This window comes from Lupinus angustifolius, unplaced genomic scaffold (genome assembly GCF_001865875.1).
Source record: "Lupinus angustifolius cultivar Tanjil unplaced genomic scaffold, LupAngTanjil_v1.0 Scaffold_571, whole genome shotgun sequence".
Classification (NCBI taxonomy): Eukaryota; Viridiplantae; Streptophyta; class Magnoliopsida; order Fabales; family Fabaceae; genus Lupinus; species Lupinus angustifolius.
Window position 1 is genome coordinate 44,617 of NW_017727908.1, and position 13,104 is coordinate 57,720.

The window sequence follows — 13,104 nt, forward strand, 5'->3', positions numbered from 1 at the left end:
CGATTAAATGCTGATAAATTTGTGCACTTGTTCAATTATTTCAACAAATGGTCAATTAATTATATTCCCAACATTAATAGATTAATTACAGTTTGAGCTCACTTTGTATCTCTTCATACTTTTGACCAAAATTTCATTTAGTTTGTCTTTTTGATAATGTCGAAAGGGGGAGAAAGGTTGTTTCTTTATGTTTAATGTGTGCAGGTTGTAAATAATATCAAGATTTCATTGTCTAGCTATGCGCTTTAACTTTGAAATCAACAACCATGCATTTTGTGATCATCTTCAAGGTTTGCATCAAAAGAAATTTGGTGTTGAGTTTGTCATCATCAAAAAGTGGGAGATTGAAAGTGCAATGTGTCAAGAGTGCACTTATCTTTGCCTATGTTTTGATGAAGACAAAGGACTTAGTGAAAGCTTAAAGACAACTCAACAAATCAACATGCCAAAGAATCAAGAGCTTCATGTCTAGACTAAAGTCGTAGATGTGTCTTAGTTATTGAGTCTAGGTTAAGTAAACCTAGATGCAAATCTCACAAAGTCTAAAAACTATCATATCATGAGACATGCGATCTAGTTTATTATATTTCATGCATTAATCCTATATGTTATTTGTATATTTTAGGCATAACATAAAGGTTAAACATGTATAGTTGATAAGCATAACATATAGGTAGTTTACCAATTAACATCATAACTGAAAATATGCTAGTTAATTGATTAAGTAAAGCTTTAATCGATTAACAGAAAACATAATCGACTAACTGGGTGAAAAACAACTTTTCTATATAAACTATTTCTTTAACATATTTCATATACGATTTTATACAATCATACATTCATATTAGAATTGCTAAATTGCGTATTTTCATGTTCATGTATGCTATATAGGAAGAGGGAATTGCATGTGAGATTAGAGTGAGATAGTATCATGCTTAGGATTAACATTTCATCCATTGCATATTATCAAAGTGTTCTTCATCCTATCTTGTTCTTGCAGGATTCTTTCACTATTGTTTAGAGATCTATTAAGGGTTGAAATTACATGTTCTTCATGATTTTCTTCTTATACATATTCATAGTAATTGTGAGATTTGCATAGGTTTATAGCTTGTTCTTTCTTGTTATATTTGAGCTACTTTAGTGCTTCACATTACTTTGTTCTTTGTTTTGTTTGTGTAACAACGAAAGTCGTCTCTTGGTGTCGTACCAACAAAGAGATCGGAGAGTCTTCACCAAGACTTGGAGGTCTTGAGTTTAGAGCATACTCTTGGCTGAGGCTGGATCATAGGAAAGGTTTTCCTAGGCAATTGGGTGAGGTGAAACCAAGGTATAGGTTCTGAGAAATCAAGAAAGGAGTGTTCAAGGTCTTCTAATTGGAAGTGTGTTTGTAAGGCACATTGGTTTCAATTTTAGTGAAGAAAAATCTCCCGGATCAGAGGGGAGTACTAGATGTAGTTTTGTAGTGGACTGCAAAACGAACCAGTATAAAAACCTTGTTGCAGGTTGTTGCTTTCCCTTATCTCTTTATTGTTTTTAGTAGTTTTAATTGCCTATTGTAGCTGATATTTTGAATATAGCATTACTGCCAAATAAAGATTATTTGTATTCAAATATATCTACTATATGAATTCTATATAATCTGTAATTGGTTGTGTAATCGAGCCAGTCAGCAACTGCTTATTTTGTGCGACTTAATCGATAAAGTCATAGGTTTAATCGATTAACTGGAAAAGTTTCCAGAATTGGGCTTTGGTGCAAATAGCGGTAAGTGGAAACCGTGACACCTATTCAACCCCCCCTTCTAGGTGTATTCTGTCATTGATATCTAACAAAAATCACCAACAAAACACCAGGAACCAGGGTAGGAAGCCATAAGATTCTGAAGCTCAGGCCGAAGTTGTGTTTAGTATGAGCATATATAGCACTAATGAGTAAAGGCTTATTCTCCATTGTAACAGAGATAGATATGTGTTGGCTAGAATTAGCAATGACAGAGGGGGATAACCCAATGTTACATAGACCCCAAAGGTTAGGAAGCTGAGTGTCTTTGTTATTCACCACAAAAATATTGAGGTTCAAGGCACTCGAATAAGAATTGTTCACCAAATAAGAAGAGGTCATGGGCACAGCCAAAAAAACCAAGTCAAGTTTATTAGAAACACAAAAATTCTTTAGAACCAGCCTAGTGCTTATATTACCAAAAGCTCTACAATTCCAGTATAAAACCTTCATTGATTAATGTGTAGAGTACCACCCCTTCGGGTAAAATGAATCCTTTCTTGCGAGTTCTTTTTCTTCATCTTTTTTCTATGAGATTTGCTAAGCACCTGTGTGAATCTGTCCCCATTTTCCTCCTCCTCTTGGGCCTCATCATAGACCCAGATTTTCCCCATAATCCTTATGTCAATAGATGACTACTCTGGGATAATTAATACATTTTGTTGACTTAAAATGTCGTATTTGAAGTAGTGATTTGATAAGAGTTAGTCTCGCAATTTGAGTTGGCCTTAGCATAGTTGAAGTAAGTTTTCTTAACATGTTTTCATATGTTTCATTATTATGGGTGATAAATAGATTAAATGAATGCATTTGGATTTGGATTTAAATATGTGGATAGAAAGTTATTCATCGGTCCACAAAAATCCATATAAGTTATATTTTAAATTATTCAATTCATTCATATATAAACTTAATGGATGAATTTCAATTCATCTTATCAATCCAGTAATCCATTTTAATGGATATATTGGATGTTTGAATATTCAATTCATTTAATTTTAGTAAGAATTAAAAACTATTTTGAAGAAAATTACTCATTTAGAAACTAGTTTTTCAGTAAAGTAATTTTAAAATTGCTTTTTACAAAAAAGTGTTTTTAAGAAACATTTCTAAGAAATTATATTTTTCTGGTCTTAAGATATTTATTTATACTTTGAAATCAAATGGAAAAAAAACAATAAAACCCTCATCGTTATTTAATTCCAGCTCTTAAGATTTAAATAGAACTAAATAAGTTAAGCGACTTAAAAGACAAATAGAAAAATAAATATAATTTTGTATCCATTTGATTAAATTTTAGAACATGACTCAGTGCAAGTTATGTAAATATATAATATTATGAAACTGTCACATCTCAATCTAGAGATATTCAATATTGCAAATAGAACTATAAAAAATGGTGAGTTTCTTTTTTTTAAAACAAGGGTGTCAATACACCCGAAAATATATTAAGAAGAAAAGTAACCATTACAAACCCCTAAACCTATAGCTAGGAAGGAACAACAAATTTCTATGAAAATCATGCAATAAGAAGGAAGGAGGGGACTCCCACCAATAGTCCAATCTATAATTCACACCAAAATTTGCCAATCTATCCGCACAAGCATTCTCTTCCCTAAATATATGGGACACTTGCACTTGCATATCCATCATTAACCGGTTGCACTTGTTCATAAGGTTGCTTAGTTTCCAAGGAACCGGTTTAATGCCCTTGAAAATGTCCACCACCGAGGTTGAGTCACACTCCAACCAAATTAGAAACCAACCTTTAGCGTGAGCAATTTGGATAGCCTTAATTGCAGCTAGAACTTCAGCAAAAAGAGAGTGTTGAATGTTAAAGTATGACGCCAAGCAACCCAAGCACTTTCCCTTGCCATCCCTGAAAATTGCACCACCCCCTGCATGCCCTGGGGATCCCTTAGCCACACCATCAATGTTGATCTTTACCCAACCCATCAAGGGCAGAGCCCAATTTACCTCAGTAATTGTAGGAGCCTTGCTATACTTGCCATTCACATGGAAAGCTCTTAGGATTGAGAATTCCAACAGCGAGGACTTAGCACAGCATTTGGTGAAGTTGCCTGTGAAAGAAGTATTCAACTTGATCATATGAATTGCTTGAGAAAATTTGATTGAGATGTTATCAAATCTTGACTTATTTCTACAGAACCAGATAACAGCAATTGAGTTGACAATGTTAGAGAGTAACACCTGCTTCAGTTGAGGACTCCATTGAGAGGAAATGGATAGGATGCTTTTGAGAGAAGCATGATCTATGTAATAGCCGAATTGAATGCTCAGCCAGTTCCAAATCAGCTTAGCAAAACCACAGTTGAAGAAGAGATGAGCAGAAGACTCCTCATTGGACCAACACAGATTGCATATAGAAGGCAAAGCCATTCCCCTCAGCTTTAGATTTTCATCAGTTGTCATTCTATTATTATAAAGCCTCCAAGTGACAAAAGACTTAGAAGAAGGAATAGAGATAGACCAAAGACTGTTGCACAGATTGTCCTGCAGTTGAGCAGGTTTGGTGAAGTTGTAAGCCTCTTTTGAAGTTAGGATCCCATCACTGGTGTGAAGCCAGGCCAGCTTATCAGGCAGATGAGAAGCAGGAGTGGGGGTTCTCAATATACGATGACAAACCTCAGGGTGTATCCTACTCAAACAGGAAGGGATTATCCAGGCAGAGTCATGAATGAAGTTAGGAATCTTGGCTAAGAGAGCAGAGGATATTTGATTGGGGATGCCAAGGAGGTGAACTAAGGTGTTACCCAACCAATTATCCCCCCAATACCTTATACTGCTCCCATTACCCAACAACCAAATAGAGTTTTCTAAGATGACATTCCAATGCTTCTTTATGCCAGGCCATATGGAAGATTTTATATAGGAAGTCTTAGGCTCTTTATTCCTGCAAAATCTACTCCTATAGTAGTTAGCCCATTCCTACGAAGAGGAGTTCATTTCCCAAGCCAACTTTACCATAGCTGCCTGATTTAACAACTTGATTAATCTTATCCCAAGCCCACCCTCTTTGATTGGGCAACAGACTTTGTGCCAAGCAACTGTGACTAGTTTCTTGACCATAGTATCTCCAAACCAGATGAAATTCCTTATGCAACAGTCCTTTTTTTCCAGCAAATTGACAGGCCAACTATAGATGTGAAAACTATAAACTAGCATATTGTGAATTATAGACTTAACAAGCTCCACTCTGCCCATAATTGAGAGACAACAACCTTTCCACTTGGCCAAATTATTGATAATTCTGTCTACTATTGGCTGCAAGTGAATAGCTTTTGGTTTACCTTTGAACACAAGGACCCCAAGATAGTTGAAAGGCAAACTTCCAGATCCAAAACCCAGCCAGGAATTTAACTTACCAATTTTTCTAGCATTAGCTTGGGTAGAGAAGAACTTACACTTGCTGAGATTTAAACACTGACCAGAAACTTTGGCATAGTCATTGAATAAGTCCTTGATGGCTAACAACTCTCTCTTGATTCCTCTGCAGAAAACCAGAATGTCATCAGCATAGAGAACATGACTAGGGGTTGCAATCCTAGTCCCAGCAATTGTTCTAAAATTTCCCTTATCCAGCAACTTAATTAGCCCTCTGCTGATCACTTCTTCAACCAAACAGAAAAGAAGAGGGGATAGTGGATCCCCTTGCCTAACACCTCTCTTGTAGCTAAAGTACCCAACAGAATGACCATTCACAGAGATAGAGAGTCTAGCAGATTTTAGGATAACTTCCATCCAGTGAATGAAAGAATTGGCAAACCCAAATGCATTAAGAGTGTTCATAAGGAACTTCCAATCAATAGTGTCAAAGGCCTTCTTGACATCTAGGTTGATTCCTAAATTTCCACCAAGAGTTTTATGATCAAGAAGATCGATTGCCTCATAAGCTATACATATGCAATCATGGATGTGCCTATCTTTGATGAAGCCTCTTTGATGCTTAGATATCATTCTAGGAGCAATGTTAGCAAGCCTTTCAGCCAAGACTTTGGTGATTATTTTGAATTGGAAATTTGCTAGAGCAATTGGCCTGAAATCCTCAATTTTATCGGTTGAGGGAAATTTGGGAATTAGAACAAGGTTATTAGAGTTGAGATTAGGAAGAATCCAACCCTGAGTGAAAATCTGCTTCACGGATTGACAAACATCAAGCCCAACTATGTCCCAAAATTCCTGAAAGAAGCAACCACCAAACCCATCAGGGCCAGGAGCACCCTCCCCATTCATAGCAAAAACAACATCCTTGATCTCATCCTCCAAAGGAATCTTAGAAAGCATAGTATTGTCCTCCTCAGAAACCAACTTAGGAGTCATAGAGTCAATGAGATTGCTAGGCTGAGTTACATTTTCAAAAGCATACAAATTTGTGAAGTAGTCCATAACATGATTATCTATATCCTGCCTATCAAGCAGAGTTTCCTCCCCCTGTCTGAGAATGCACATAGATTTGGTTGCATACATTATCTTAGCAATGTTATGGAAGTAGTTTGTATTTCTATCACCATTAATTTGCCAATTCAATCTAGATTTCTCTTTCCATAACTCCTCCTCAGCAATTAAAGTAATCAGCAAATCTTTTTTAGCCTGGTCCTCTTGAGCCATGAGAGTATCAGATTGACCCTCATTGGTAATTCTATATTGTAAACTCTCAACTTGGGAGAAAGCCTCCTTAACCCTGATGTGAATATTTCCAAAAACATCCTTGTTCCAAACTTTTAGGATAGCCTCAAGCATAATAGGGTGATGATCAGAAGCAGATCTAGGCAAAGTGCAACAATAAGTTTGTTGCCAATTAGTCATCCAATTAACATTGCACATTGATCTATCCAGCCTTTTTTCAGTATGAGCCAAGCCTCTCCTTCTATTTGACCAAGTGAATTCAGCTCCCCTAGTCAGAATGTGGTGCAAGCTGCCATCCTCAGAGAATTGTTGAAAGTCCTCAAAAGCAATTCTATTAGGCAAGTAAGAACCTTTACATTCGTTGGCTCTCAGAATAGAGTTAAAGCCCCCAATGCAACACCAAGGCCCCTGGTTTGTAGAGACTAGAGACAGGATGTCAAACCAAAGAGCCCTTCTCATCAGGTAATTTGTGTGAGCATAAACTGCACAAATGAAAGCCATATGATTATCCTACATCAAGGATATGGAGATTTGTTGAGAGGTGTTGGAGATGATTTAAGGATTGATACCATCATGACAATCACCCCATATATTAGGTAGGAAGCTACCCCTATCATTCTCAATAAAAGGCTTCAAATTCAAAGCAGACCAAAACAAAGGATTGATTTTATTCAATAAAACCATGGGCTCAGAGATGAAAAAAACATATGACTTATTGATAGGGCAAAGCTTTTTAAAAACTAATCTAGTTTTGGGATTTCCCATTCCTCTACTGTTCCAATAGATCACCTTCATTTGGAAACATTTAGGTAGCCACCCCTACGGGTAAAATTAACCTTTTCCAGGCTTTGCTTCAGTCTCAATTTTTTCTTTTGAGACTTTGACTAAACTTTTGTGTATGTCCCCTCCTTAGTTATGTCTTTAGCTGTGTTACTATCCTTCAATTCCACAGTGATGTCCTCCTCCTCATCTGCCCATAGCCTTCCAACAATTCTAGTCTCTTTTGTTGCCAAAACATTGCTCATCTGACCATGTTGTTGGACTATGTAACTTTCCTCTGGTATGAGTTGAATATTAGAATGGACCTCATTCTCCAGTGAATCCTCCACTCTTGTGTCCCTAGTATCTTCATCTGAGGATCTCTCAAGGTCACTTGCCTCCTCATTCGGGGGAATACCCTCCTTTTGAACTTGCTCTAGCTGAAGATTGACATTGTTTTCAAACTCCAATTCAATAATCAGATCATTCTCCTGAGTAGTAGTGAGAAGTAAGACAAAGTATGAATAGGAATTTATGTCTGTTAACATTTTTTCAAAGGGGTTTTGGTTATCATTTGTTGCATTTTCTTGATCAACATCCTTACACATTTATATTTCACAGTATAGATACTTATTTATACTTTGAAATAAAATAAACTCTAATATATATTTATGTATGCTTTATATTTAAGAAATAAATTTTAATATTAATCATATACACATGTATTATAAATTATAATTGATCTCAATGTAACAAAAAAATAAATGTGAGTGAGTAGCACTATAAGAAAGTTGTAGTTGGGATAGTAAATGAAATTGAAAAGCAAAGAACATTATTTTGTGAATTTTTTTTGGATGGGTTGGATATTCATCCAAATAGATATATCCATGGATATAAATTGAATCCATCTATTATTAAAATTATCATTTGGATTATATCCATTTAAATTCATTAGCTCCAATGGAAAATTTTAGATGGATTTTTAATTTTCTTGGATTTAGACAGATTGTGAATTGTGAATAATTTTGTCACATCTATTCAACATAATATGATATAAAATAAATTAAGTTAAGTGTTTTTCATTTATATCTATTAGAAATGGTAGAACAATATAAATTAGAAAAGAGTTGTAAGCATGGAAGAAAAATGAGTCAAATTCAGAGAGAATTTCAATGTCAATAATATGAGTGTTTTTATAATATAATTTTATTACTATTCGTGTTTTAAGTTATTGTTGTATGAGTACATTTCATTTACTCGTTAATTTGATATTATGAATGTTATAACAATTATTTGTTTATTAGTAAATTGATGTTCATTATTATAAGACATATAAAAATTGCCTAAAGGTTGATTGTTTGTTGTTAAATTGGTAGTATAAATGTATCATTAGTTATATTTATATATCCAGAGATAATAAATGTTTCTAATATATGTATATATCATTACCAAATTATATGAATTTCCTTTAGTATCATTATGTCTAGTATGGTATAGTAATGAATTATCCAAAGGTAAACCTTAATATACACTTATGTAGTAGTCTAAATAAATTTAGCATGTTAGCATATAACTCAAAGCCTTAATGTTTTTGTTTAATTTTATTGATTGTAGTACCTATTGTTTTGCATTCGCAATTCTCAAATGTTCTAACTTTCAATGGACTTAACTTCTCTGAATTGAGTAAACAAATCAAATTTTACCTTGAGGTAATGGATTTGGATTTGTCACTTAGAGAAGATAAATCAAGTTCTATTACTAATATAAGCACTGAAAAACATAAAGTTCATTACAGGAATTGGGAAAGATCAAACAAATTGAGTCTAATGTTTATGCTAATAATTATTGTTGCCAACATTAAGTCGACTCTTCCTAAAACTGAAAGTGCTAAAGAAATGCTGAAGTTTATGGAGGAGTGCTCCCACACTGCAGACAAGTCTCTTGCTGGGAAACTAATGAGTACATTGACCATCATGCAATTTGACGGATCTTGTACTATGCATGAACATGCCCTTGAAACAACAAACATTGCAGCAAGACTTAAGACATTGGGAATTCCTTGTACAATTTATAATAAAATCATTACCCTCTAAATATGCTCCTTTCTAAATGAAATATAATACCATGAAAGATAAATGGAATGTGTATGAATTGCATATAAGTTTGTTCAAGAGGAAACCAGAATGAAGAGCCGAGAAAATCATTCCACCAATTATGTTAATCATCAAGGAGCTAGAAAGAAAATCAGTAAGAAACATGACAAGAAAGGGAAGGGACTCTTAATGATTAACGAGTCATCTTCTCAAATCCACTAGAATGAACATCATGGTAACAATTGTCGTTTCTGTAGAAATATTGGACATTTCCAAAAGGATTATCCAAAATGCAAAGGTTGGTTTGAAAAGAAAGGTAAGCCTATGGAAGAAGAGTGAAGGTTCTAGTGGAAGCTGTTGGGACTTATTGTTTAATCCTTGACATTGGATATCATTTAAATTTATTTGAAACTCTTTATGTACCTAATATATATATGAATTTGGTTTCTTTATCTAAAGTTGATGATGTTGGATATTCTTTTAAATTTGGTAATGAATATTTCAGTTTGTAAAAATATACTCATTTCATTGGAAATGGTATATTATGTGATGGATTGTACAAGTTAAATCATGGTAATCTTTTTTTAAACACTTTTAACATTGCATTATAACATTAGAATTAAGCGTGGCTTAATTGATGAACGTTCTTCTTACTTGTGGCATAAACGTTTACGACATATTTCCAAAGAAATAATGAAAGGATTAGCAAGGAATGAAATCCTTTCAGATTTAGATTTTACTGATCTGAATATATGGGAGGCACAAGAAGTACTAAGGTTCTTGAAATAATACACACAGACATTTGTGGACCTTTTGATGTTAATTATTTCAATAAGAAAAAATATTTCACTACATTCCTTGATGATTATTCACGTTATGGTCACATCTATTTATTTCTTGATAAATCTAAGCGCTAAAAGCATTATAGATTTACATTACTGAAGTTGAAATACAATTAGATAAAAATGTGAAAATTGTCAGGACTAATCAATGTGGTGAGTATTATGGAAGATATGATGAAAGTGGACAACATACTAGTCCATTTTCTAAATTCCTTGAACTTCGTGGCACGTGTGCTCAATATACAATGCCAAATACTCTGCAACTAAATGGTGTATCATAAAGGCATAAGAGAACATTGATGAATATGGTTTCATTGTGGACTTATGCTTTAAAGACCTTCATGTATTTATTAAATAGATTTCTTAGTAAGCTAGTTCCACAGACTCATTTTGAACTATGGACATGAAGGAAACGTAGTTTGAGACACCTGCATGTTTGGGGATGTCTGACGAAAATAAGAATTTATAATCCACAAGAATACAAACTGGATGCAAGAACAATCAGTGGTTACTTCATTGATTATCTAGAAAAATCACAGGGAATAGATTTTATTGTCCATGTCATACTACAACAATTACTGAAACTAAGAATGTTTGGTTCATTGAGAATGAAGAAGTTGATGGGAGTGAAACACCACGTAAAGTGGAAATTCAAGAAATGAGCGTACCAGTTTCATTTACTAGTGCCTCTAATAATGTTGTTCTTCAAGTTATTGAACGAATTTGTAATGATGGAGAACAAAAAAATAATCTCATTACTCAAAATGAAGTTGATGAACCTATAGTATAATAACCATAAGAGATAGCATTAAGAAGATCTCAAAGAGAAAGATGATATATTATTTTTGACGATTACGTAGTTTACCTACACTAGTCAGAAGGTGAGATAGAAATTGATAACGACCTAGTTACCTTTTCAAAGCCATGGATAGTGATAATGTCAATAAATGGTTAAACACAATGAAAGATGAGTTAAAATCTATGAAGGACCTTTTTGAGTTACCCGAAGCAAATAATTGGTTGTAAGTGGGTTTTCAAAACCAAGCGTGATTCTTTTGGTAACTTAAAACTTTATAAGGCCAGACTTGTTGCAAAAGGCTATACTCAGAAAGATGACATTTATTATAAAGAGACATTTTCACCAGTCTCTAAGAAAGACTCACTTATGGAGTTACACCAAATGTATGTAAAAATTGCCTATTTGTGGATCATTATCATATGGAGTTACACCAAATGTATGTAAAAATTTCCTATCTAAATTGGGATTTAGCAAAAAAAAAATGTCTGTATAGGTCAACCAATGAGATTCATAGAGAAAGGAAAGGAACACATGGTGTGGAAACTTAAGAAATCAATATATGGACTTCATCAAGCTTCTTGGCAGTGATATCTTAAGTTTAATGATACTATTATATCATTTGGGTTTAAGGAAAACATTATCAATTGATGTATATACTTAAAGGTCAATGAGAGTACGTTTATCTTTTTGGTTCTATATATTGATGATATCTTTCTTGCAACTAATGATCTTGATCTTTTAAATGAGACTAAGATGTTTCTCTCTAAAAAAAATTGAATTGAAAGATATGGGTAAGGCAAGCTTTGTGATTGAAATAAAAATATTTCGTTATAGATCACAAGGACTTTTAGGCTTGTCTCAAAAAGCATATAATAACAAACTTTTAGAGAGATTCAAAATGGATAAATGTTCAGCATCTCCCATTCCAATTCAGAAAGGAGATAAGTTTAGTATCATGCAATATCCAAAGAATGATTTGGAATATGAGCAAATGGAAGAAACTCCTTATGCATTTATAGTTGGAAGTTTAATGTATGCTTAGACTTTTACGTGACCAGATATTAACTTTGCAGTTGGAATGTTAGGAAGATACCAAATAATTCTGGTATAGATCATTGGAAAGTTGCAAAGAAAGTTATGAGATATTTGCAAGGTACAAAGAATCACATGCTTACTTATAGGAGATCGAATCATCTTGAGGTGGTCGGATATTTAGATTCAGACTTTGTCGGATGCATAGACACAAGAAAGTATACTTTCGATTATTTTGTGTGTACAAGGACCATGATTTGCCATAATGAATATGATTTACTATAATAAATAACAATTGACATGTTTTGTAATTGAAAAAAAACAGAGAATTTATTATCTATTTGTTGAGAGTATAATTTTTTATGTATTATTTTTATTTATGATTTAATGATATTTAGCATGTGGAGAATTTATTATCGATTTGTTGAGAGTATAATTTTTTATGTATTATTTTTATTTATGATTTAATGATATTTAGCATGTGGACCATGAATAAAATACTAATAAAAAAAATTACACTATAAATATATATATATATATTAAACTCAGGTAAAAATAAAATCACTCTCCAATATAAAAATAAACTGGAGTTTTAAAATCATTAATAGGAAAAATTGTTTTCCATTAATTAATTGATAATTAGATTATTAAGTTTCCAAAAATAAATTAGAATAATAATTTATCCCATAAAAACAATTTATAATCACCATATCCATAACAGAGTTTTTAGCACATACGAAACATTGCACTGGATAAATCATTTTCTATCTTCTTTAATTAGTAATATTTTCATTAGTTAATAACACAATCAACCTATTTATTTTTAAAAATATCCTTGCTTAAATGACCCCAATAATTTCCCATGCTATATATACAAGCCACCATTTCTAATTTATGCATAAACATTAATTAAAAGATACAATTTGATTCCCATAATAATTATTTATTCCTATATAAAAGCAATTAATTTAAATACTTATTTTTCTTATCTGCATTTCTAATATCTTCATTTTGTCCTCGTTGAGTCTCCCTCCATTCCACAATGTCCTTTGCTTCCACTTCCAATTCAAACTCTTTATTCAACAATGTAGGAAGAGGTTGAGGATCCTGATTAGGTTTAAGAGTCTCCTTCAATAAGGATACATGAAAT

At 33.2% G+C, this 13,104-nt stretch overlaps 1 protein-coding gene across 1 annotated transcript; it reads right to left on the reverse strand.

Moving 5' to 3' along the window:
- Positions 1 to 3,249: 3,249 nt before the first annotated feature.
- Positions 3,250 to 6,930, reverse strand: LOC109341675. Its single transcript, XM_019579617.1, has 2 exons — positions 4,837 to 6,930; positions 3,250 to 4,731 (listed from the first exon to the last, which is right to left on the reverse strand). The coding sequence occupies exons 1-2, from the start codon at positions 6,928 to 6,930 to the stop codon at positions 3,250 to 3,252; spliced, it is 3,576 nt and encodes a 1,191-aa protein (XP_019435162.1).
- Between the last annotated feature and the right edge of the window lie 6,174 nt (positions 6,931 to 13,104).

Excerpts from the sequence above, each read along its gene's own strand:
- LOC109341675 (XM_019579617.1), bottom strand. The coding sequence starts at position 6,930 with ATGGCTTTCATTTGTGCAGTTTATGCTCACACAAATTACCTGATGAGA. Across the intron at positions 4,732-4,836 it reads TCACAGTTGCTTGGCACAAA|GAATGGGCTAACTACTATAG; the intron begins GTCTGTTGCCCA and ends TCCTCTTCGTAG.